The sequence below is a fragment of the Oncorhynchus mykiss genome, chromosome 26 (assembly GCF_057628025.1).
Source record: "Oncorhynchus mykiss isolate SJ-2025 chromosome 26, ASM5762802v1, whole genome shotgun sequence".
NCBI classification, from domain to species: domain Eukaryota; kingdom Metazoa; phylum Chordata; class Actinopteri; order Salmoniformes; family Salmonidae; genus Oncorhynchus; species Oncorhynchus mykiss.
The window spans coordinates 20,673,114-20,700,520 of NC_143047.1; the positions used below are offsets into that span (position 1 = coordinate 20,673,114).

Here is a 27,407-nt window from a genome sequence, read left to right on the forward strand (position 1 = left end):
CCTTACAGATTACTATGAGGTTTGAGAAGGGCGCTCCACGGCGTTTGCTCGTTCATAGACATGTGCACCGCGGCTCGGGTTAATAGAACGCCCTCATTTTCATAAGCTTCACTTATTGTTGTTATCGTTCCACGCATTTTTTTTAATTTTTTCGTTCCACGCATATTGACCAATCGCAATGGAGCGGTCTGGTCCTTCAAGGACCGGATGAGGTCGTGGGAATGCACGAACATAAAAACAATAACATGTGAATACTTTAACTAGAATTAATCGAATTTCCTTATTGTACAATTCACAAAACGAATGATTGACAGCAATGATAGATGCATAGATACGTATTTGTGAATGTTATTTTTTGTTTACATTATTTTACGTCAGGCTTATATATGGTTGATGACTTGGTTTATCTCATTCTGTGTTAATCGTAGCTAGTTTTAAACAGTTGAGGCTCGGGAGTCGATCTACCGCAACAGGGGGATACTCTGTCTGCTTCAGCCGAAATATGGTTCGCATGATGGGGCTGCTTTCAGTGAGTGTTGTGCCCCTGCGGAACGGGGTGCAGGCTTGGGGCAGAGGCTGCACCACCATCCCTGCAGCTTTTCGCTACAGTAACGTTAGCGCATTATCGAAGGTAGGGTGTCATTTCTTTAAATAATTCCGTCTGCCGTCAATTTGCAAAATAACCATGTAATGATATCACACATTAATGCCACATTTACAATATATTTACAAATGCATGATTAAGCCTTGTTTTCCTTTACTTGACGAACTTTGTCATGAAGAGTTTCTTGCATAAAGATCCCTTCCTTGCTTATGAAACTTTTTTCCCCTCATTAATTTCATAACATATCGAGTTGCTGCGTTCTGTGGGGAAGGTTCGTCTCCGCAGCAGCTCATTATGGGTCATGGCTAGGTCATGGCTAGAAGGGATCTCTCCAGTTTTGATCAAATTAACGTCAGATTTGATTTTTGATCAAATTAACGTCAGATTTGACTTTTCGTAGCAGGTTAGGAGAATTATCGTAATATTTTATGATAATTTGGTTAAAGTTATGACAATTTGTTAGGGTTAGATACATGCAAAATAAGTCTACTTTTGACGTAAATTTGACAAACTGCATCCCGTCGCAACGGTATCGGAGCCTTTCGTATTTTTCTAGCCTTGACCCAAATTACGTGAAACATTCTAGGGCCTTTTGCCAAATCGATGCTTTTATAGCCTGACATCAGTTCAATGAGTTAATCTGTTTATTAAGGACTTTTTCATATTTACTATAATAATAATCAGTTATTATGATGTGTGGATGTTGTTGTATATTCAGGGAATAGTAAAAGGGATAAAAAATGATGCACACCCAAAAATGTTTTGTAGAGGGGCTAACAGAGAGTAAACTATAAAAAGTGAGTCTGCTGCTATACACATTTAAATGTTTGTGGGCATAATTAGAATATTCAGTGAATAACAAATTAATTGTCTTCAACTGTGTATTGTTGTAGCCTAATGCAGAACCCTTTGAAATATGAGATTCAAGGTAGGCTGTGTTAATCCAATCCTGCTCTCTCCTCAGTGTTCCACATTAAAAAGAATCAATCCCATGGGATTAAATCAATGCATTTACACATTGGCTCGATTGCTCAGTTCCAGTCCCCCACGAGGTAAATCACTCTAACACCAGGAATGTGTTGATGTTATCATCTATGCATGTAATGACCATGGAAATTACAGATTACTGTGCAATTCATTTTTCTTGTTGTTTGATTGCGTCCTACATCTTTATCCCTATGCTAATTCCATGTTTTAATTGCTTCAGGATTTGAGAAGTTCTTCCCAAAGAGTGAGGACACTCCTGGAGTGAACAAATCATCTGAAGAGACCGGAGGTATGACTGATGGCCTATATCCTGTCTCTCTACTGGCCCACTGTTAAAACACTGGGATGTCAATGGTGGACAGCCAGTTGTCTGTGATTTAATTTCTTGTGTCATTTTGCTTGTTTAGATGAGAAGACCAAAGAGCCAGAATCTCAGGGCGGAGGAGAAGGGGGACCAAATGCAGGTGGCGAGAGAGAGAGGAGGAGAGGCGGAAGGAAGGATGAATCAGACTGGTGGACACGCTTCCAGGTCTGTTTCAAAGCCTCCGCTTTCTACAGAGCAGACATGTAAACAAACAAGGTGTGCCTGTTTTCTCCGTAGCAACAGCACTCTGTCATCATTCATGTTTGATTTTCCACCCCTTTAATCTACCTGATCTGAACCAGAGACGCTACATAAACACGTCAGTCAATAATGCCTTGTTTGGCAGCCTGTTATGTAATGGAAGAGAGAGGAAAGTAAAAAAGGTTGAGTTTCTATTTCTAAAGGGCTGCTGTGTAAGAGGATAAAGGGTCACCTTTTATCACACTACTAATGGGGGGGTTGACAGTTTGCATGAGAGGGAGGCAGACGGTGGCCAGAGCCCCACTCTGCCTGCTTCCACTCAGACACTGTGTCTGTGTGTGTTCGCTTGTGTGTGTGTTGATGAGACGGTCTTCTGTATACATCATTTCCACCCTGTTTCCCCTCATTGTTTTCTCTGAATCTGACAGAATGATTTCCCCTGGGATGAGAAGACCACGCGCAATGTCGTGATCGGATTTGCCGGCATGGCCTCTGCGTTCCTGTATTTCTACTTCCGAGAGACTGGGAAGGAAGTCTCCTGGAAGGACTTTGTAAATAACTACCTGGCTAGAGGACTGGTGAGAGACAGGGGCTATGTTTACTTTTCTTCACTAGTTACTATGTAATTACTATGTATTTTATAAGACACATAAGTAAAGTATTATTGCATGTGTTTTCATGCCTGGAGCTGTTATGTCATTGTTTGTGTGTGGAACAGTGAGTCTGAGGTCTTCATTCTTTGATGTGTCTGATGTGTTCTCTGTACAGGTGGACCGTCTGGAGGTAGTCAACAAACAGTATGTCAGAGTCATCCCAGTGCATGGAGTCAATACGTCAGAGGTGGTATGTACCAAATAATCACAGGGGAGACATTTGGGAGTTTTTTTTTTTTTTTTTTACACTATCGATAGGTCCCCTTTCTTTGGACTTCAAGACATGTATAGAGTTTACAAGTTAATAAGATAAGCATTTGGATTTAGATGTATTCTTTAGTCTTATGTGGTTACGTTCCATAATGTTTTGCTTAGAATTTAACCAGTGGGCCTCCCGGGTGGCGCAGTGGCTAAGGGCGCTGTACTGCAGCGCCAGCTGTGCCTTCAGAGTCCCTGGGTTCGCGCCCAGGCTCTGTCGTAACCGGCCGCGACCGGGAGGTCCGTGGGGCGACGCACAATTGGCCTAGCGTCGCCCGGGTTAGGGAGGGCTTGGGGGTGTCCTTGTCTCATCGCGCACCAGCGACTCCTGTGGCGGGCTGGGCGCAGTGTGCGCTAGCCAAGGTGGCCAGGTGCACGGTGTTTCCTCCGGCGCATTGGTGCGGCTGGCTTCCGGGTTGGATACGTGCTGTGTTAAGAAGCAGTGCGGCTTGGTTGGGTTTCAACCTTCGTCTCTCCCGAGCCCGTACGGGAGTTGTAGCGATGAGACAAGATAGTAGCTACTACAAACAATTGGATACCACGAAATTGGGGAGAAAAAGGGGTAAAATTCAAAAAAAAAATAAAAAGAAATTAACCAGTGAGGAATGCCAACAGTTATAAGTGTGTTCACATCCCCTTGTCTCTCTATGTGTCACAGAGCTACCTGTGGTTCAACATCGGCAGCGTGGAGACGTTTGAACGCAACCTGGAGCTGGCCCAGCAGGAGATGGGCCTGGACTCTACACACAGAGTACCTGTGATCTATGGAAGCAAGAGCGACGGGTGAGACATCTTGAGGTCTAGGCCATGGGATGGATGAAGAGCTGTGGGAACAGGAAGACTTTATTTGAATGTTGTTCAGATTAGGAGCTGTGGGGTTGGAACTCATTTGAAGGTCCTCTTGAAGGTCCTCATGCTCTCACTGACCCTGGAGATGTTGATAGATTGATTGGCCCCTTAATGCTGATCTCTCCTCTTTTATTTATATATAGTACTTTCCTGATGAGCATTCTTCCAACCCTGTTGCTGGTTGGCTCCCTGCTCTTCACCATGCGCCAGGGACCAATGGCAGGAGGCCGTGGCGGGGGGCGGGGCAACCCCTTCAGCATGGGCGAATCCAAGGCCAAGATCATGAAGGACAACATTGACGTGAGATTTAAAGATGTGGCGGGCTGCGAAGAGGCCAAGCTGGAGATCCTAGAGTTTGTCAACTTCCTGAAGAACCCCCGGCAGTACCAGGACCTGGGAGCCAAGATCCCCAAGGTAACTCTTTCTTTAGATACCATACCAGCGTCTGAAACACTACTCGGATTAACCTGTTGTTCAGGATGATGCTCACCAAGAGAAAAAATAGCAGTGTGTTGGAGTTCATGGCCATGTCAGGAAAACACTGTGCAGTTGAATTTGTCTATGCAGTATGAAGAGCTGAGATTATAGTTAATTGGCTGTTTGTTTGCATAGACATTTCCTTTGCATCTCAGTCACCACTGCACTCTAACCTCCAAGTACTCACAAGAGTGCCCACTTATACCAGCTATGACCATGTGCTTCCCAGGGTGCAGTGTTGTCGGGTCCCCCCGGCACAGGGAAGACCCTGCTAGCCAAGGCCACAGCCGGAGAGGCCAATGTCCCCTTCATCACCGTCAACGGCTCTGAGTTCCAGGAGATGTTTGTTGGCGTGGGTCCAGCCAGGGTGAGTACTACCCCAGGGGAGAGGGGAGGACGAGGGACAGTTGGATAACAGGGTGGATTTCTCTCTTTGTCTAAATATTTGCTTTGAGGTCACGCACTTGTTTCACTCCTCCATGGGAATAAATAGTTGACTCTCTGAATCACTGTATTGGCATGTGTTTTATACAATGTAGCATGATAAACTTTGCTAAAGTGTTGATTTGTTGTGCTATGGACCTACCCAGTAATGTAACCCATGCCGTTCCCTTTTCCAGGTGAGGGATATGTTTGCCATGGCCCGTAAGAACGCTCCCTGCATCCTGTTCATCGATGAGATAGATGCTGTGGGCAGGAAGAGAGGCAGAGGGAACTTTGGGGGACAGAGTGAGCAGGAGAACACACTCAACCAGCTGCTAGTGGAGATGGATGGTAGGTCTGGTTTGGACGTCTTACACTGGTTAATTGAAGGTTAAATGAAGCAAAAAAAGGGAAATGATTCCCAAAGACACTCAATGAATGTGCCATGTTTAATTAACCATAGTTATGTGTCCTGTTTATTATGTGACCCTTCCATACAATCTCAACTGTGTTTTTCCCATCACTTCTCTGTTGGGTCTGTAGGGTTCAACACCAGCACTAACGTGGTCGTCTTGGCTGGAACCAACCGACCAGACATCCTGGACCCAGCACTGATGAGACCTGGGCGCTTCGACAGACAGATTTACATAGGTACGGTACAGTCGGTCCACGCCATAAATAGCATCTGTGTGGCCTGGACCTGTTTATTTCTGTCATAGCTCTACATTTATGTCAATGATCTAGATACTGTAGTAGGTACAGATAGTCTAACTTTAGCAGGGCCTAATCTGTGCCTACCTGTCGCCACAGATCAACATAGCCATTGTTACAGACTATCAGACAATTCAATGGCCCCTCTTTCAGAGTCCAACTCTATCAGTACCTCACATATACAGTGCATTCTACATATACGTCACAGTATGTGGAGTTGGGTAGATGCTGCTACCTAGCCGCTATAGGGTATACACAATGATGTTTATTTCTACAGTTAAAGCTACGTAAAAAGTGCTTTATCAGTGTGTTCAGTACTGTGACTCAAAGAGCGTAGTTTACCTGGATTAAACATGGTTTACCTGGAATAGAGTCCCCTGTATTAACGTGGCATTAGCCTTGCTTTCTTTGCTCTGGTGTTCTGGCTCTGCTCTCTTGACAACTCTTCCTCTCTGGTCAACACAGCCTACAAACAGAATGAGTTTTCTGCCCTGTCTTTGGATTAGCATCTTCAGCTCAGTCTATTGAGGGATTACCCAGCCTGAGCCAGCCGGCATATCTCATGACATTAGCACGCCATGCCTGTCCAGTGCCGTTCCGCCTCTCCTGACCCCCATTACCACAGCAACGAGCTAGCTTGGCCCTGTGAGTTTAGGGAAAGGTGTTTAACCTGAACAGGAAAAACCCTACGCTATAAATTCTAACTAGAGCCCAGAGTTTTTTGCAGTTGGGTCATGTGGTCAGTGAAAAACTCCTGGTCTATCTATGTTAGACCACTGTCTAGTCTCCATATTCTAGTCCCATACAGCCCAGCTGAAATGAATGTGATTAAGACCTTTTTTGTCTCCTTTCCCTGGGTAATGAAACCACTCCCTACAGCCCTTGCCGACATGATTAGAGTTTGACATGACCCCATCTCAGTAATGCAGTAAAAGCTTGCCTGTGGTTTTTGTACTCGCAATTAGTCCTTGTAATAGTCCTATCATAACTTGCCTAATTGCTTTATCTGTGTCGATAGTGGTCTGATTTGAGCTGTGCCCAACATTGCAGTAACATGTTATGTCATGTGGTTGTACTCTTTGTGAGTGAGGTGAGATGGCTGATCTAGGCTATTTCTGACGGCTGGGATCCATTTTCCCCAAAGTCCAGTCCAGCTGTACAATGGTAGGCAGCTCTGGCCTGGCCTCACTGGCCTGCATTCTTCTGTCTGTCATGGAAACTAACTGCAGCCTGAGCGAGAGCTTCTATATACCGAAAGGTTATGTATCCGGAGGACAGTAACCATTAGGGATAGGAGGCAAGCTGCTCCGCTGGGCCTTCTGACTAGGGTGTCAATGTTTTCCCTCTTCCTCTCCTGCCTGGGCCAGTCATCCGTTCCCATAAATATGTTACACTTCCTCCCTGTCAAACCCTGATCCCCCTTCTTTTTCCCTTTCTATCCCTACACTAATTCAAATTCTCTCTCTCTCTCCCCCCTCTTCTCCTCTCAGGTCCACCAGACATAAAGGGCAGAGCGTCCATCTTTAAGGTCCATCTGAGGCCTCTGAAGCTGGACTCCAGTATAGACTCTGAAGCTTTGGCCAGGAAACTAGCTGCCCTCACACCTGGCTTCACTGGTGAGTGCAGGGCCAGGTGTGTTTGTCTGTGTGCACGTTGACAGCTAGCTGTGTAAGGGATGGTTCGGATTTTGGAAATGAGTCAGATGAACTCATGGATACCATTTTTTATGTCTCTGTGTCCAGTACGAAGGAAGTTAGAGGTGGCTTTGCAGACCAAAGCAAACTAGCATTAGCGAGACTTCGTCTTTGCGCTAGCTTTACCCAAATACTTCCAGTCTTTGCGATACTCTAGTTAGAATTTGCTCGTGAGGGAAGTAGATAAAGGGATTTGCCAAAGTCCCAAACTATCCCTTTAAAAGTAATGACGAAATTAACACAGTACATGGTTCTGTCAACATACAGGAGCTGATATTGCCAACGTGTGTAATGAGGCGGCCCTGATAGCAGCACGCTACCTTAACGAGTCTATCATCGTCAAGCACTTTGAGCAGGCCATCGAGAGGGTCATCGGAGGTAAGCTACTGTCACTGACTGGGGGAAGGTGGGGAGAGTGGATGTCAGGGGTCAGGGCTCAAACGGGGAGTTCATCTTTGGAATGTAACTGTCAGACTGACTGGTGTTGACATGACCTTTCTGCCCTGTCTGTCAGGGCCAGTGAGGCCACTCTTTTACTCCTGAACAAGTAACCAAGCCCCCTCCCCTAACACACACAAGTGCAGCCTTGAGACATGAAACTCACACACACTTTGTGGTTGTAAACATGACCTCCTTTCCCCCCAGGTCTGGAGAAGAAGACCCAGGTACTACAGGCAGTAGAGAAGACCACTGTAGCATACCACGAGGCTGGCCATGCTGTGGTGGGCTGGTACCTGGAACACGCTGACCCTCTGCTCAAGGTGTGTGGCCATCTCCTCATCTCTTCCCTCCTCAATAGCATTCTCTCCTCTTCTATCACCTTTTTATCCTCAACCACTGTCTCTTCTCTGTCCTTACTGTCCCTGTTCTACCTATCCCTCAATTTCACCCTGAGCAGAATATAGGATCTTACCTGTTGGTTTCCTCTCCTGTCCCAGGTGTCAATCATCCCCCGGGGGAAGGGTTTGGGGTATGCTCAGTACCTCCCTAAGGAGCAGCACCTGTTCACGCGGGAGCAGCTGTTTGACAGGATGTGTATGATGCTGGGGGGACGCGTGGCAGAGCAGGTCTTTTTTGGGAAGATCACCACAGGGGCACAGGATGACCTCAGGAAGGTCACGCAGTCTGCGTACGCACAGGTAAACACACATGCGCGCACACACACACACACTCTAATTTTAACCTCTCTCTCCCCCTCGATCCTTCTCTCAGGTGGTTCAGTTTGGGATGAGTGAGGTGGTGGGCCAGGTGTCTTTTGAGCTCCCCAGGCAGGGAGAGATGGTGATGGAGAAGCCTTACAGCGAGCCCACGGCCCAGCTCATAGACCAGGAGGTCCGCTCACTCATAGACGCTGCTTTCCAACGCACACACCAGCTCATCACTGAGAAGAGAGATGTGGTGGATAAGGTGAGGGGGAGGGAGGGGGTAAGAGAGGGGTATGTAGGAGAGAGATGGTGACAGAGGAGTGAGATATCGAGAGAGGAGGTCCAAGGGGGTTGTCCTCGTTTTTTTTTTGCCATATCAGTTCTGTTATACTCACAGACATTATTTTAAACGTTTTAGAAAGGTTAGTGTTTTCTATTCAAATCTATCAATTATATGCATATCCTAGCTTCTGGGCCTGAGTAGCAGGCAGTTTACTTTGGGCACGCTTTTCATCCAGATGTCAAAATACTGCCCCCTAGCCCAAAGAGGTTTTAACCCTAAGAGGGGGATAAATAGGATGGCAAACACATCCATAATGTATCAGAAAGGTATATATATACAAGTCGGAAGTTTACATGCCCCTAGATTGGAGTCATTAAAACTTGTTTTTCAACCACTCCACACATTTCTTGTTAACCAACTATAGTTTTGGCAAGTCGGTTAGGACATCTACTTTGTGCATGACACAAGTAATTTTTCCAACAATTGTTTACAGACAGATTATTTCACTTATAATTCACTGTATCACAATTCCAGTGGGTCAGAAGTTTACATACACTAAGTTGACTATGCCTTTAAACAGCTTGGAAAATTCCAGAAAATGATGTCATGGCTTTAGAAGCTTCTGATAGGCTAAATGACATCATTTGAGTCAATTGGAGGTGTACCTGTGGATGTTTTTCAAGGCCTACCTTCCAACTCGGGACAAAATTATCTATATCCACAGTAAAACGAGTCCTATATCGACATAACCTGAAAGGCCGCTCAGCAAGGAAGAAGCCACTGCTCCAAAACCACCAATTAAAAGCCAGAGTATGGTTTGCAACTGCACATGGGGACAAATATCATACTTTTTGGAGAAATGTCCTCTGGTCTGATGAAACAAAAATAGAACTGTTTGGCCACTGTTTGGAGGAAAAAGGGGGAGGCTTGCAAGCCGAAGAACGTCATCCCAACTGTGAAGCACAGGGGGGGCAGCATCATGCCCTGGGAGTGCTTTGCTGCAGGAGGAACTGGTGCACTTCACAAAATAGATGCCACCATGAGGGATGGAAAATGATGTGGATATATTGAAGCAACATCTCAAGATATCAATCAGGAAGTTAAAGCTCTGTCACAAATGGGTTCCAACTGGACATTAACCCCAAGCATACTTCCAAAGTTGTGGCAAAATGGCTTAAGGACAACAAAGTCAAGGTATTGGAGTGGCCATCGAAAAGCCCTGACCTCAATCCTATAGTAAATTCGTGGGCAGAACTGAAAAAGCGTGTGCGAGCAAGGAGGCCTACAAACCTGACTCGGTTACACCAGCTCTGTCAGGAGGAAGGGGCCAAAATTCACCCAACTTATTGTGGGGAGCTTGTGGAAGACCACCCAAAACATTTGACCCAAGTTAAACAATTTAAAGGCAATGCTACCAAATACTAATTGAGTGTATGTAAACTTCTGACCCACTGGGAATGTGATGAAAGAAATAAAAGCTGAAATAAATAATTCTCTCTACTATTATTCTGACATTTCACATTCTTAAAATAAAGGGGTGATCATAACTGACCTAATACAGGAAATGTTTACTAGGATTAAATGTCAGGAATTGTGGAAAAACTGAGTTTAAATGTATTTGGCTAAGGTGTAGCTTCAACTGTAGAACATGGTTGAAAAGTGGTCTAACCTCCATCCGCTCCCCTGTGTCTCCCCTCCAGGTAGGGAGGCGTCTCCTGGAGAAGGAGGTACTGGACAAGGCTGATATTCTGGAGCTGCTGGGTCCTCGCCCCTACGAGGAGAAGTCTACGTATGAGGAGTTTGTGGAGGGGACGGGGGCCATGGAGGAGGACACCTCCTTTCCCGAGGGCCTCAGGAACTGGAACAAGGACCAGGGGATGGAAGAGTCCCCCCAGGAGCAGCAACGCAAACAGGCTCTTTACCTGTAGACTGACACCACGTCTGACCTGGCCCCCACCCAACTAGGCCACTGGAGGGACATGTTGAGACTTCATATGGTGAGGGGAGGGCACTTGACATGACCCAGACAGACTGATATCAGGAGAGGGTGTCAGGTTTAAGAAGGCACCCCTGCACCGTGTCCCTGATGGCTACAGATTGAGGATTGTGGGGTGCAGCAGGGAATCTGCTCCAACGGCAGATTGGAGCAGATTCTCATGTAGACTTTTTTTTATTCAAATGGGAATGCAAAAAGGTGTTCCTGTATTTTGGTTTTGCAGGGCATGAGATTCATCAATCTGTGAAGGATATCCACTCCACCGTGCCATTCCTTTCCTTCCCTGGAGATTCCCTGCTGCACTATGTTCCTCCTTTATCCTGACCATAGTGCATTTCAGGGCCTGTGTGGTCATTCTAAGGTCCTAGAGACCATGGTCGTCACATCTTTGTCACAGGGAAAATATATTGTTTTTATAAACTCAGCAAAAAAAGAAATGTCCCTTTTTTCAGGACCCTGTCTTTCAAAGATAATTCGTAAAAATCCAAATAACTTCACAGATCTTCATTGTAAAGTGTTTAAACACTGTTTCCCATGCTTAAACAATGAATGAACATGCACCTGTGGAAGGGTTGTTAATAACAGCTTACAGACGGTAGGCAATTAAGGTCACAGTTATGAAAACTTAGGACACTAAAGAGGCCTTTCTACTGACTCTGAAAAACACCAAAAGAAAGATGCGCAGGGTCCCTGCTCATCGGCGTGAATGTGCCTTAGTCATGCTGCAAGGAGGCATGAGGACTGCAGATGTGGCCATGGCAATAAATTGCAATGTCTGTACTGTGAGAAGCCTAAGACTGTGCTACAGGGAGACAGGACGGACAGCTGATCATCCTCGCAGTGGCAGACCACGTGTAACAACACCTGCAGAGGATCGGTACATCCGAACATCACACCTGCAACAGGTACAGGATGGCAACAACAACTGCCTGAGTTACACCAGGAACGCACAATCCCTCCATCAGTGCTCAGACTGTCCGCAATAGGCTGAGAGAGGCTGGACTGAGGGCTTGTAGGCCTGTTGTAAGGCAGGTCCTCCCCAGACATCACCGGCAACAACGTCGCCTATGGGCACAAACCCACCGTCGCTGGACAGGACTGTCAAAAAGTGCTCTTCACTGACGAGTCGCGGTTTTGTCTCACCAGGGGTGATGGTTAGATTTGCGTTTATCGTCGAAGGAATGAGCGTTACACCGAGGCCTGTATTCTGGAGCGGGATTGATTTGGAGGTGGAGGGTCCGTCACGGTCTGGGGCGGTGTGTCACAGCATCATCGGACTGAGCTTGTTGTCATTGCAGGCAATCTCAACGCTGTGCGTTACAGGGAAGACGTCCTCCTCCCTCATGTGGTACCCTTCCTGCAGGCTCATCCTGGCATGACCCTCCAGCATGACAATGCCACCAGCCATACTGTTCGTTCTGTGCATGATTTCCTGCAAGATAGGAATGTCAGTGTTCTGCCATGGCCAGCAAAGAGCCTGGATCTCAATCCCATTGAGCACATCTGGGACCTGTTGGATCGGAGGGTGAGGGCTAGCGCTACCTTCTGACCTTGTTGAATTTCAGCGACGTGTTCATGTTCCCGTGTCTCTCTTCAGTCATTGACACTTGTTAACTAAACAGCCATGTGACTGCGGAGGGTTTTCAGAAAGCTCAGCAGAAATCCAGTCCATGCAGAACAGACTGTAACAGTGGGACAGTATGACATTTACATTGTATTTTATCCTCTTTCTGGTTGAGGTTCAAACTGTTAGTAGGTCTAATTGAAGAGAACACGTCTTCTAAATGTCATTTTTCAGTCTTTTGCGAAAAACAACAGCCACACTTCTACCTGCCCACTTTCCCCCACAGGAAAACAGCTTCTGACAAGCTCTATTTCTGAGTACAACTAGTGTACACTACCTCACCTCTTATGCTCTCTCAATGTTGCTATAACTCAAGTCAACTGACAACAGATGAACTTCAAACATCTTTTGTGAATTATTGAGATATATGTGTGTATACCGAACAAAAATATAAACGCATAAATGTTTCTGAGTTACAGTTCATATAAAGAAAATGTTGATTGTAAAAAAATCATTAGGCCCTAATCTATGGATTTCAGATGACTGGGCAGGGGCGCACCATGGGTGGGCCTGGGTGTGCATAGCCAATCAAAATGAGTTTTTCCCCACAAAGGGGCTTTATTACAGACAGAAATAGTCCTCCGTTTCAAAACAATGGAATCCTGTAGTAACCAAAACACAATGTATTTTTATATTTTTTTGGTTACTACATGATTCCATATGTGTTATTTCATAGTGTTGATGTCTTCACTATTATTCTACAATGTAGAAAATAGTAATAAAAAAAACGTGCTTACTCCCACACGCCCGGAGAAACCCTGTAGAGGGGTTTTGGTATTCACTTCTCAGAATAGATGGTTTTGGGAGAAGTAATGAGATGATGTTTTACCGATCTGCATTGCACTTCCTGAAGGTTGTTTTTAACCTTTTACTGCTGAAAATAAAGGTGTCACTACCTCACTCAATCTCAGTATTTCTGACAGTTTTTGGAACTCTGCAATTACATACATTGATTCATGGATTTATACATCAAATGAGCATTGTTAAATGCTGGACCATATGTATAAAACAATATGTTTCTATGCCTAGTTGTGTGGGTCAGCGTAAACAAAAAAGACAACGTTTTTACAGTACATTCCAGATGTCTTGGTGTAGCCTGAACTGTGTTTTAAAGTCCAATCCTGCTTTTCTGCCTGATTGACTGACTGCTGGTTCTTGTGGCTCAGTTTATCTAGTGATCTTGCTTAAAGCACTGTAAGGAATGTGTATATGACTGTTTCAATGAAAGTCAACACTACAATACATCCAGAATTGTGAAGTTTGCTGTGTGATATATTATCAACATCTGACATTCACCAATAAAAACAAGATTTTATGTCCCAGTGTGAATGCATATCTATGAGTTATTATTAGTTTTCTGACCTCACAGTGCTGTAAGGATGACTTAAGTCAGGAGTATTTGTGCCACTGGTTATACTGGATGTGAAATCCCATTCCATAGTAACAGGGGGCACATTTTGTGTTGCTTTATATACAGTAGTGTACAGGTAACTACCAAAATGACGGAAACACCAACATAGTGACTTAGTAGAGTGCTTGGCCACCACGAGCCAGAACAGCTTCAATGCAATTTGGCACAGATTCTACAAGTGTCTGGAACTATACTGGAGGGATGTGACACCATTCTTCTATGAGAAATTCCATAATTTGGAATTGTTTTGTTGTTGAGGGTGGTGGAAAATGCTGTCTCAGGAGCTGCTCCAGAATCTCCCGTAAGTGTTCAATTAGGTTGAGATCTGGTTACTGAGCTGGCCATGGCATATGGTTTACATCGTTTTAATGCTCATCAAACCATTCAGTGAGCACGCCTGCCCTGTGGATGGTAGCCAAAAATAATGGCTTTCCCAGCAATATTATACACCAGCCTAAGCATGATGGGATTTTAATTGCTTAATTAACTCAGGAACGACACCTGTGTGGAAGCACCTGCTTTCTATTTACTTGGTATTCCTCATTTACTCATTCCTCTGGTTTATTTTGGCAGTTACATGTACAGTCGATGCCTCTGTGTGTTGGTGGCACCTTAATTAGGGGAGGATGGGCTCACGATTTATTCCGGCTGTAACGGAATAAATAATTGTAATTTGTATTTCTTATGGATCCCCATTATCTGCTGCCAAGGATACCATTCACTCCATTTCAGCCATTATTATGAGCTGTCCGCCCCTCAACAGCCTCCTGTGGTTCCTATATACATGGTTCCTATACATGTTGCTACTTTGCTGCTATTCAGGCTGCACTTTTTGACGTGACTGTAAAGTAGCTGTAGTTGGCTAGCTAGCAAGCAAGGGATATGAACGTTGCGAGCCAGTATGGCAATGGAACATTTAGAATGAACGACTGGGTCACGTTCATAGATACAGAACAAAAATGCTGAATGACTGAGTTGCATCTCTGGCAACCGAACCGATAGAACGAACGACCAGCCGGCTTGGGTAGCAACCCTAGATTTGTGACAGGACTATATCTTGTGGAAGGATGAAATATTATGAATAAATAAATAAATGAAAATAAGGTTTTTAATGAAATTGTCAATCATTATGTGAATATCAAATCAAATTCTATTGGTCACTTACACATGGTTAGCAGATGTTATTACGAGTGTAGCGAAATGCTTGTGCGTTTAGTTCCGACAGTGCAGCAACAGCAACAACAATCTAACAATTCCACAACAACTACCCAATGGATGAGCAATAACCGAGTAGGTATAGGCAAGATGCAATGAATGGTTTAAAATACAGTATATACATATGAGATGAGTAATGCCAGATATGTAAACATCATTATTAAAGTGGCATTAATCAAATGACTAGTGATCCATTTATTAGAGGGGACACTGATTTTAAGTTCTCTATGTAGGCAGCATCCTCTCTGTGTTAGTGACAGCTGTATAACAGTCTGATGGCCTTGAGATAGAAGTTATTTTTCAGTCTCTCAGTCCCAGCTTTGATGCACCTGTATTGACTCGCCTTCTGGATGATAGTGGTGGGAACAGGCCGTGGCTCAGGTGGTTGTTGTCCTTGATGATCTTTTTGGCCTTCCTGTGACGTCGGGTGCTGTAGGTGTCCTGGAGGGCAGGCCGTTTGCCCCTGGTGATGCGTTGTGCAGACCGCACCACCATCTGGAGAGCCCATAATAGGTTGGTAACCCGTTGTATAAAAGTGATAAAGCCAGAGAAGCCGGTGTTTAGAGGATACATTGGCACGGTTTGCCGGCCCTCCACTTCGTCTCGGGCCTAGCAGCACCTGTACCAATATATCCTCCAAACACCAGCTTCTCGGGCATTTTCACTTAAATAATGCACGCTCGAGAATGCACATCAAGCCAATCAGAAACGAGTATTCAACAATGCCATGGTATAAAGCTGTTTATGGATATGTGTATGACTGTATACTGTAAGTCTATCTACATTCCCCACTTTATTCTGTTCTGCCCTCTATCTGCTCAGTTAGGAACCTGCAGTCACCATTTAAAAAGCAGACATTTTAAACCTCTACAGAGGTGCCAGAGCCCATTGATTTTGGCGAAGCTGACGAGAGTAAATTAAGGTTATTCCTTTGACTGTTTAAAAATTATTGCTATTCAATACTTCTCTGTCCACTGTGTGATTAAGTGTGTACTCTGAAGTATTTCAATGTGGTTTCAATTGAACTGTTTTCATGTTGCTGATGCTGTTTTTTTTCCACAGTGTTCCTGGCAGGAATCCGAGAGTTTGTTTGTTTGGTCTGTTGAGCATAAATAATGAAAGGCTCAGACTGCTGTTCATAATACCCTATCAGACAACCTACAGCTGCACAATGTTTGGTTAGTGCTCTAATGCAAAAATCACCCACAGAGAAAATTCACTTTGTTTGCATGAAATTCTTTATTTTTCTCACCACTCATCCCCACATAACTTGGTTTGGCAAAGGACAAGATCCACAGTGTTGAATGTAATGTTGGTGAGAAGGGCTGGTGTCGTATCTCATATCATATCTGCAAATACATTTAGTTTACTGTGGCCACACCGGTTTCCTCTCAGGTAGAGAGAGGTAGAAGAAGAGAGAGAGGGAGAGGATGGAAAGAAAAGAGAGCGATGGAGAGTGGCCCCACTGAAACACCACCCATTGACTCCTGTTAGTTACAACCTGCAGAAATTAATTCAGAGAGCAGATGGCCCTGGCACTTTAAGGAAGAACATTGTGCAATAGATTCAGGTTGGACTCTTATTCTAATTACAAAGAAGACTTCCAGATTGCCTGCTGTACTATCGCACAATGACGTCCATATTCCAGTCATTTATTTGACTGGAGTGGGTATTCTCGTTAACTTCGCCACATTATATTTTGTAGCCGAGGTTGTCACAGATTTCAGGGTCCGTCCCACCCCTCCAAGCCCACTCTCCCACCCCTAAGATGCTGCAGGGATAGGGATGCTTTTAGCCAAGCATTCTCCCCACACAGGGACAGCCTTATACCCTGATGTTCACCCCAAACAAAGCCTCAAAAATCACACTGGCCCTCCAGTGTTTGTGCCAGAGGAACCCTTTGCATGGAAAACACAATAAATAGCATGTGTGTGTGTGGTTTTGCAGATATCCGTGTGTCATTTTGTGTGTGTTTGCATGTGTGTGTGTGTGTATTTCACTCACAGCCGTCGTTTCATGTTAAGTTTATAATACAGTGCACAGCATCGAGAGCTCAGTCTGTCTGTAGTGTCTTCAGCACCATGGTTGTCTCAGTGCCCGGCGCAGGGGTTGGGGCAGTTGGTGTGTTCTCTGTGCCCGCTCTCGGTGTGTCCGCTCTGGGCCTCTCTCTTTCCGGGCCAGACCCGTGGGCTCTCAGGGCTGCTTAGGCCTCTCCAGCTTCATTAAGGGCCCTGCGGTGGTGTCGGAGTCACTGTGGTGCTTCCTCTCCCTGGGGGGCTCAGCCTTGCTGCAACGGGTCCACGAGGGGGAGCGCATGTAACCTCCTCTGGGCAGGGGTGGCTGGTGGTGGCCTGGGGATCATAATGAGGAGAAGGGTCAAGCTATGCACATACATGTGATGAGAGGAGGTAAGTTATGGATCACACACATACAGACATGCACGTCTCTTAACCACAAACATAAAACTCATGTACAAACAAGGTGAAGTCGAGGTGCACACCTCTCACGTATCCTGATATTTTTATGGAAAGAAAACAGACTAGGGGACATGTATGTTGTGAACCGCTCTATACAGCTCAAACAGGCTGACCACGTAACCCAGAGGCCCTGGATTAAGTTTCCGCAACTTCCCGTCTGTCACATGTATAGCACACAGTATACACTGAGTGGACAAAACATTAGGGACATTTCAATGACAGACTGACCAGGTGAATCCAGATGAAAGCTATGATCCCTTATTGTTATTCCTTGTTAAATCTACTTCAATCTATGTAGGTGAAGGGGAGGAGACAGGTTAAATAAATATCAAATATTTTTAAGCCTTGAGACAATTAAGACATGGATTGTGTATGTGTGCCATTTAGAGGGTGAATGGGCAAGACCAAATATGTAAGTGCCTTTGAACAGGGTATGGTAGTAGGTGCCAGGCGCACTGGTTTGAGTGTGTCAAGTACTGCAAAGCAGCTGGGTATTTCATGCTCAACAGTTTTCTGTGTGTATCAAGAATGGTCCACCACCAAAGGAAATCCAGCCAAATGGACACAACTGGGGGAAGCATTGGAGTCAACATGGGCCAGCATCCCTGTGGAACGCTCTTAACCACTAGTCTACCTGCCACCTCCCCCAATGGTCACCATACTGTAACTCATTTAACAAAGTGAATCAAGTCAGCAGGGGCTGTCAACTCCCTGAAGTCACCTAATGCCTCTAAAAGCTTCCTTTCTCTTTGCCACTTCAGTCAACTATGTTTTCCCAAGGTTCTCCAAAAATAGTTTACAACAGCACGCAGTGGTACAGTGAGTGCAGTTTGTTTCCCTACTGTATAATAGATCAATTGGCTATGGTTGAAAGGCATCCCGATCGCAAACACAGTAAAGTACAGAATATAAATGAGTTTATGCAGCTCCACATGGCCTATTCCTCTGGGATTCTTACAGCATGATAGAGTTGCTCTGAATATAGAGGCAGATGAAACTATGAAGTACTCTGTCAGAGTAGGCCGTGTGCAGTGAACTGAGTATGCGTTAGTGTATGTTAATGTGTATCCTATACATGTATGTGTCTCAAGGACACCGAATCCCAAGAGAAATGGAGGAGTTTAGAAAACTAGAAGCTCTGTGTGTGTGCGTGTGTGTGCGTGTGTAAGCGCGTGCGCGTGCCTATGTGTGTAGTAGATGATAGATCATTTTAGTTTGATGTCTCTCTGCTTCTCATCTCCTCTCATGTCTTTCTTATTGATCTAAAACAGTCACATGGTCACCTCTGCTCCAATCATCAGCTGCATTTAGCCTGCTGGCTGTTTTCTCCAGTTCATTATGCTCACAATGGCTGCTTGTTTTAGTTGTCACAGACATTTGTCTCACACTTATTTTTCGGTGTCTCGAGGCAGCAGAACTCCACCATTCATCGTGCCTGTCTGTTTGTTCTTCAGTTCTCAGAACCACTACACAGCTCTCCAGTGTCTCTTTGGTCTATAGCCATCAGCATGCTAGATAGAGATTGTACTTCAGTTTTGTGGAGTGGTGATATCATGGATAGAGAATATGATTGGTTCGCTAACAACTAGGGTGAGTAGAAATGAGAAGCTGATTGGTATTTAGGTGATGAGGCTAGGAGGTGATGACATCAGAGGAATGTGTTTGTGAAATGTTTTGGCAAACAGGTTGCTGCACTTAATTAATCTCTCTCTCTCTCTCTCTCTCTCTCTCTCTCTCTCTCTCTCTCTCTCTCTCTCTCTCTCTCTCTCTCTCTCTCTCTCTCTCTCTCTCCCTTTCCATTACTATACCCTTTTCTTTCTCTGAATCTCTCCCTGTACCTCTCTTTCTTTGTGTCCATCTCCCCACTCTCTTTAATCTTGAATCAATCCCCCCCTCATATGTGTTCATCTGCATGTCCTTGAGTGCACAGAAGGGACCAGTGTCAAGCAGGTTCACACTAATATTGGTCGTAGAAAGTGCATCTTTATTTCATATGCCCCTGTCTCTTTACACCACTTGGTGGTGCTGTTCACTACCACAGAGATCACAGGATTAATAGGTGTAGCCGGACACACTTTTTAACCTTTACTGCACACATATCAATGCAATTACTGTCTAATGAAAAGGCAAGTCCCAGCTCTCACTCTCCATGAGTGAAATGCTGTAACAATAGATCAACCAGCAGTGATGTATGTTCACACAAGGGTACACACGAAATCATGCAAACACACACACACACACACACACACACACACACACACACACACACACACACACACACACACACACACACACACACACACACACACACACACACACACACACAACATTGATGGTATTGATCCCTGAAGATTGATGGTGTCTCCATTGGATTTTAATGGGAGGGACAAGAGACTCCTCAGCATCCTGAAAGGCTCTGTTTGAGTGAGTGCTTGTTAATTAAACTTTGTATCTGCCACCGCTTGTCCTTGTGTGTGTGTGTGTGTGTGTGTGTGTGTGTGTGTGTGTCCCTACTTTCATGATGTGTCTCTGCATCTCTACCAGTATGTCTCTATCTGTGTCCCTGTTTATCTCTGTGTGTGACTAGAATGCTATCTCAGTATGAGTCAGCCCATCCCTGATCAGTGTTTTGTGATTGACAGCTCTATGAATATGGATGCAGGAGAAGCCTCCTCTTCTCCTTGCAGGGTTCTGACAGAGACGGATCAGAGGATGAGACTCTCACCCCACAAACACACACCTGTTTCTATCTCTCATTTAACATCCCTTACCCTCAGACCTTCATATCAGGACCACCGACCACCCCTTACCCTATTGCTCAGGACCTACTCATAACCAACTCCCTTGAGGGTCCTCCCATTTAGTTCAGAACAAATATCAAGAACAATAAAAATCCTATTTCCTTAACTCAGTCCACCATCAGCCCACAAAGGCACCCCCCTCTTCTATCACATCCTTGTAGTGTCTCCCTCCCTGCCTCCCTGCCTGTCTCCCTGCCTGCCTGCTACCCTGTATGCCTCCCTCCCTCCTAGCTACCATGTCTGCAGTGTCTAGCTGTATTAAACCTCTCTTTCTAAGAAGCCCTTCTGTGCTGTTGGCTCAAACAGATTCCACAACCAGTGTGTTGCTGTGAAAACAAAGTCCACAGAAAATACCAACCTGTGCCCTACAAAGGCTCTTAAACCACAGGGAAGCACAATGCCAATATGGTGCCAACACGCTGTGTGTACCGTGTATGTTACACCTGGTTACTGTGTGTGTGTGTGTGTGTGTGTGTGTGTGTGTGTGTGTGTGTGTGTGTGTGTGTGTGTGTGTGTGTGTGTGTGTGTGTGTGTGTGTGTGTGTGTGTGTGTGCGTGCGTGCGTGCGTGCGTGCGAATGTGTGTGTTTCATGTTGGGACTGGGACATCAGTTATGGGGCCCCTCTTTGTGCAGTCCTTTCAGAGGCCCCAGTGGACTCCTAAAGATTTATGAGCAAGACTACTACAGTTACCCTGAATGGAAATATTTTCCCCCAGTCTTGCCCACAGCTGCTGCTACAGTATAAGTGGGTGGTTGTGTTATTTTTGTCTGCTTGGAAAGCTTTAACCTGCCTTGTTAACACTGAGGAGCCACAGCATCAAAACACACAGATTGGATTGATCTGAGAACATCACCAAGCCCCTTCTCCATGCGTTGCCCATCCCCCTTTGATGGTAGTAGATTTGAAGGCAGCAGAAGGGTATATGCTACTGTATATGGTAATGAGACCACCTAGCCAGTGACTGTCTCTGGTAAAGTGGTGACAGTAAGAGCTGCAGTGTCCTCCCTCTGTCCTCCTGTGTCATCACAGGGTGTGACTGTCAGAGCCTGGGCTCTCCTGGAGAACACTGCAGAGGAGATGACTTACTCCCATACAGATCTGGGATCAGCTTTCCCTCCCCCTATACTAATCTTAACCATTGGGGGGGGGAGCACAAAATGCACCATATACTGTATCAGTGTCTAGGGGCAACTCCATCCTACTGCCTCACTCCTCCTCTCTCAAATGGGCTTTAATGTGGTGAAAGTGATCCTGGGGTTTGTAGTTTAAATAGCCTGTTTCTGAGGTGATTATGGTCATAATAGTCTCTGTAGAGATCTGGTATGTCATCTCTTGTTATCCGTCTATTTCACATACACAGAACAGATGCAGATACTGACTGTACAGAGGGGTGAGATTGGGTGGGGGCCTACCAATGCAGCTGTACACATTTAGCTAATCTAATTTATTGTCCTCCCTTTCTCCTCTGGTTCTCCCTCACTCCACTAACCCTCTCTAGCCTTCATCCCCCCCATCCCCTCCATTTCTTCTGAAACATCTCATCTGCCAACTCTGATCCCTGGGCTGTCCTGACTGGCAGGTGTCCAAAACATAAGTGCCCACACAGCTTTCATTACCCCTGTCTGTCCAATATACAGTGTCCTGATTACGCTTCACGAGAGGAGAGGAGAGGAGAGGAGAAGAGAGGAGAGGAGAGGAGATTAAATGAAAAGAAAAGAAAAGAAAGGAAAGAGAAGGAAAACAGAAGAAAATAAGAGGAATACATAAATAATGTGTAAATGTGTAGTCAGTTTGTTTAGGCCTGATGATGATAACAGTATCTACAGCTCAGGAGAGTCCTGGCCTTGTATCCAGCTGAGAACAGTGAATAATTCAGGACTCCATTCAGAGTGAACTCCCTCAGCCTCCCCTATCTTCCTTTCCTCCTCCCCTTCCGTTTCCCACACAAACCAATCTCACTATCCCACTCTCCCCCTGGCCTACTCCTCCTCTTCCTCCCCTCTCTCCTTTTACCTTTGACTAACCCTCCATTCACCCTCTTCCCCAACACCCTCGCTCACCTTCTCCTCCTCTCGCTTTTCCCCAGCCAATCTGCTCTTACCCCCAACTCACCCTCTCCTTTTTCCCACGGCTTTAGACTGACTGAACTAACTCCCGCCCGTCTACTGACCTAGGTTCATAACACACTCCTATGGAATACCCAGCCACTCTACCTTTACAGACTACAGTCTATATACATATTATGCACATTATCCACCCATACATTCCCTTCATGTATCCATGTCAAGGTCTTTAGATCCTTTCACCTTGATAAGCAGTTAGACAATACATTTACTGTACAAACAAGCCACCTTCTTCCTTCACTGTAATACACTCTATACCTCTGGCTACAGAGCTTGTTATTTATCATTAGAGCAGGTGGTGATACTGAAGGAGCTTTAAGGGAACACAGATATAACAAGGAAGTAACAGAACAGCTGGATCTCACAGCTGAGATGTGTCCTAAGTCCTCCCTGGGTAAGGTAACAGTAACCCCTGATAAACAACTCTTTCTCATATACACATGAACAGACACACACACACACACACACACACACACACACACACACACACACACACACACACACACACACACACACACACACAGCTGATGTATGTCCAGTCCAGTGGCAGTAGAATCCCCACTGGGCAGAACACCTGACCCTGTGGTTCTGTCATCTATCACACAAGGTCATCTATACACCAGCCTCAGCCTGATCTGATTTTCACCTGGAGGTATTATCCCACTCTCACTATTCTCACTACTGAGGCAGCCAGAGAGAGAGAGACACTGCTGGAGAAGAGAGCCTGTTCTTGACTCTGGCTCCTCTAGAGACTGTACAGTCTGGTTAGTCTGGCCTGGACACTGGGCAGCAGCTGTACAGTCTGGATAGTCTGGCCTGGACACTGGGCAGCAGCTGTACAGTCTGGATAGTCTGGCCTGGACACTGGGCAGCAGCTGTACAGTCTGGATAGTCTGGCCTGGACACTGGAGAGCAGCTGTACAGTCTGGATAGTCTGACCTGGACACTGGGCAGCAGCTGTACAGTCTGGATAGTCTGGCCTGGACACTGGGCAGCAGCTGTACAGTCTGGATAGTCTGGCCTGGACACTGGAGAGCAGCTTTAGTCATTAGTCATGCATGTGTGTGTGAGTGTGTGTATGAGTATGTGTGTGTTTGCATGGGTATGTGTATCTCTGTATCCCGTCTTGAGTCCGAACGCAAAACATACTCTTATTTGAGCACAATGTGCCACTGCTGGAGTGAGTCAGAGATCCCCAGAGTGTCACCGTCTAATCTATGAGTGGGAAATAGAGAACACCAGGCAATGACAAAGCACTTCAAGATACTTGGCAATAAAGATAAGATGCAACCCAGCATACCAGCATACATCTACTGAATGCAGATAGATCACAGTGGAGGAAGATCAACTTTATCCAATTCAACATAATGTAAAGGGGCGTACATACGGTTACTGTGCATTCGGAAAGTATTCAGACACCCTGACTTTTTCCACATTTTGTTACATTACTGCCTAATTCTAAAATGGACTCAATAGTTTTCCCTTCATAAATCTACACACAATACCCCATAATGACAAAGCAAAAACAGGTATATCACATTCAAATAAGTATTCAGACCCTTTACTCAGTACTTTGTTGAAGCACCTTTGGCACCGTTTACAGCCCGGGTCTTCTTGGGTATGATGCTACAAGCATGGCACACCTGTATTTGGGGAGTTTCTCCCATTCTTCTCTGCAGCTCCTCTCAAGCTCTGTCAGGTTGGATGGGGAGTGTTGCTGCACAGCTATTTTCAGGTCTCTCCAGAGATGTTCAATCGGGTTCAAGTCCGGGTTCTGGCTGGGCCACTCAAGGACATTCAGAGGCTTGTCCCGAAGCCGCCCCTGCATTGTCTTGTCTGTGTGCTTAGGGTTGTTGTCCTGTTGGAAGGTGAACCTTTACCCCCAGTCTGAGGTCCTGAGTGTTCTGGAGTATGTTTTCATCAAGGATCTCGCTGTACTTTGCTCCGTTCATCTTTCTCTCGATCCTGACTAGTCTCCCAGTCCCTGCCACTGAAAAACACCTGCCACCACCATGCTTCATTGTAGGGATGGTGCCAGGTTTCCTCCAGATGTGATGCTTGCAGTTCAATTTTGGTTTCATCAGAGCAGAGAATCTTGTTTCTCATGGTCTGAGAGTCCTTTAGGTGCCTTTTGGCAAACTCCAAGTGGGCTGTCATGTGCCTTTCACTGAGGAGTGGCTTCCATCTGACCATTCTACCATAAAGGCCTGATTGCAGAGATGGTTGTCCTTTTAGAAGGTTATTCTCTCTCCACAAAGGAGCTCTGTCAGAATGACCATCGGGTTCTTGGTCACCTCACATCCCTTCTTTCTCGATTGCTCAGTTTGGCCGGGCGGCCAGCTCTAGGAAGAGTCTTGGTGTCCAAACGTCTTCCATTCAAGAATGATGGAAGCCACTCTGTTCTTGGGGACCTTCAATGCTGCAATTTTTTTGGGTACCCTTCCCCAGATCTGTGCTTCGACACAATCCTGTCTCGGAGCTCTATGGACAATTCCTTCCACCTCGTGTCTTGGTTTTTCTCTGACATGCACTGTCAACTGTGCGACCTTATATAGACAGGTGTGTACCTTTCCAAATCATGTCAAATCAGATTTTTATTTACTACAGGTGGACTCCAATCAAGGTGTAGAAACATCTCAAGGATAATCAAGGGACTCGGGATGCACCTGAGCTCAATTTCGGAGTATCATAGGAAAGAGTCTGAATGCTTATGTAAATAAGGTATTTCCGTCTTCTTTTTTTTACATACATTTGCAAACATGTCTAAAAACCTGTTTTCACTTTGTCATTATGGGATATTGTGTGTAGATTGATGAAGAAAAAAATAGTTGAATCCATTTTAGAGTAAGGCTGTGACAAAAACATTTGGAACAGGTCAAGGGGTCTGAATACTTTCTGAATGCACTGTATGGATGTGAAAATAAACACTTTTATCAGGGTCTGCATTACGCATTGAGACAACACATTTACCACCACTCTGCTATCTTAGTACACTAGTCCTGACTCCCTTTCACCAGCCATAGGTCTTAATACGACACCGAAAATCTCTGCACGGTCCCTGACCTCCCCGACAGTATCACCCCACTGAGTGAGATTATGGTCATCACACAACGCTGCTTATTCCTCCTGCTGGGCTTTTTAATGTCCGATTCGTCAGTAAAACTGCTGCACTACATCAGAGGATATAGCTAGATGGCTGGGGATATGGGGACAGTCTGTTGTTCTCCCTGTGAGTTTTATGGCTCTGGTGCTCCGGTAGCAGCAGCTGTGGTGGGTTTATACGAGCCCTGTGGTGAGGTCCTGCCGTCAGGACCAGGATATCTGGCATATTCACTGGAGCTCAGGGAGCCATCAGTCTCTTGTGGAGAAATGGGAAACCTTGCTGCGGTGGAGAGGGAATCACCACCTTTCATGTTTCTCCCTCTCTCCCTCCCTCTCTCTTTTTAATGCTCCCTCTCCCTCTCTCCTCTCTGCCTCCTGCCTCTCTCTGTCACTAGGGGTCCCCAGCACACTGATCTACCCAGTCAGGTGCCTCCTCCTCCTCCCCCTCAGTGGGGATTAATCTAAGAGGAGGTTATGGGGTACAGCACAATGCAGTGATTAAAGCAGCCTGAGAGGTGTGTGTGTGTGTGTGTGTGTGTGTGTGTGTGTGTGTGTGTGTGTGTGTGTGTGTGTGTGTGTGTGTGTGTGTGTGTGTGTGTGTGTGTGTGTGTGTGTGTGTGTGTGTGTGTGTGTGTGTGTGTGTGTGTGTGTTTGTGTGTATGACAGAGAAACATAGATAGAGACAGGGTGGGTGGGGTCACTGGGGGATAAAGGCTGTGTAGATACATGCATGCATTTAGGGCAGCGGTTCCCAAGCTAAGTGTTGCGACCCCGTATGGGGTTGCCTGAAATGAAAATAGGGTCGCGGGAGAATTTCCAAAATCCCGGCAAGTATATATATGTATTTATTATAACATCGTCTTGAAATGTGGTTAACCTTAAAAATTGAAATGAAAATTATTCAAATATTAAATTCAACTAGAGAGTTCCCTTAGATCATGGAAAAAGGCTGCACTTCACCGATGCACTTGAATCATTCCCATGGTGAGTGACTAGGCCCGCTATGCTATGAAACCACACACTGTTGCAGAGACGTTGAAATCACCGGCCGCTATTGATATGGTGAAAACAATGTGTGGGGAGACAGAGGCACAGAAACTCACATCAATACCTTTGTCAGAAAACACTGTTAAAAAAAGAATTGATGCTATCTCTAGCAATCAAGAGGAAACTCCCCACTCAAAAACTCCCCAGTTTATGCTCTCCAAATGAACGTTAGCTGCGAGGGCCAAGATGCCCACGTATGAATTTTGTTCGCTATACATGCTGGGGGATGCTATTCACGAGGACATATTGTTCTGTCTCACGATTCCCGAGCATGAAAGAGCACAGGTGATGTTCAGTGTGCTGTGTGGCTATATTGATGAAGACCAGATTCCATGGGATCAAATGTTGGGCTTTTGCACAGATGGGGCTCCATCTATGGCGGGACGGCAGGCAGGCCGTCACACTCTACTTATGAATGTCTCCCTCTGCCATAAGGACGCATTGTATGACACACCGAGAGCAATTGGGGGCAAAAAAGCTGATTACAGAACTCAGAGATATACTGCAGCAGGTAACTTTGATTGTAAATTATATCAAACCACATCCACTGCGCTCACGTCATTCACAATGGATGTAAAAAAAAAACAGACTTGGTTGACTTTCTGTGTAATGAAAATAAAATGTGTCTCCTTGCCTATGTAACAGACGTATTTGGGAAACTGAACGCAAGCATGCAGGGGAAATACAAAAACCTACAGATGAGTGATCGAATCAGTGGGTTCAGAGGAAAGGATTCTTATTGGAGAGAGTCTTTCAAAAGTGAACCATGCCCACTTCCCTCGGCTGTGCATGTTTCTAACAGAAAACAGCATCAGTAAGTGTCCCACACGAGTGATGACTGCTCACCTCCAACGCTTGGAAGAACACTTTGGCACCTACTTCCCAATCCATTTGACTGTGATCTTGGCTCAATTGACATGCTGGTAAGTGAAATCGAATAGCTGATTGAGCTGTCATTCAC

General features: G+C 45.5%; 2 protein-coding genes across 3 annotated transcripts in view; one reads left to right on the top strand and one right to left on the bottom strand.

Annotated features, from left to right (window-relative positions):
• Window positions 1-198: 198 nt before the first annotated feature.
• Window positions 199-13,598, top strand: LOC110506600 (mitochondrial inner membrane m-AAA protease component AFG3L1). The gene is made up of 17 exons (XM_021586328.3): window positions 199-631; window positions 1,569-1,656; window positions 1,812-1,880; window positions 1,999-2,120; window positions 2,585-2,734; window positions 2,925-2,999; window positions 3,726-3,850; window positions 4,060-4,330; window positions 4,623-4,760; window positions 5,014-5,167; window positions 5,360-5,467; window positions 7,018-7,143; window positions 7,489-7,599; window positions 7,867-7,982; window positions 8,160-8,360; window positions 8,434-8,628; window positions 10,350-13,598. The coding sequence occupies exons 1-17, from the start codon at window positions 503-505 to the stop codon at window positions 10,575-10,577; spliced, it is 2,406 nt and encodes an 801-aa protein (XP_021442003.3). The 5' UTR covers window positions 199-502; the 3' UTR covers window positions 10,578-13,598.
• A 2,517-nt stretch (window positions 13,599-16,115) lies between these two features.
• Window positions 16,116-27,407, bottom strand: part of LOC110506603 (dysbindin domain-containing protein 1) — a 37,234-nt gene continuing 25,942 nt past the window's right edge. For both annotated transcript variants that reach the window (XM_021586336.3, XM_021586335.3), the window contains exon 4: window positions 16,116-17,246. In XM_021586336.3, the coding sequence (XP_021442011.1) occupies window positions 17,089-17,246 (158 nt within the window). In that variant the 3' untranslated portion in view covers window positions 16,116-17,088. The remainder of the gene's footprint in view (window positions 17,247-27,407) is intronic.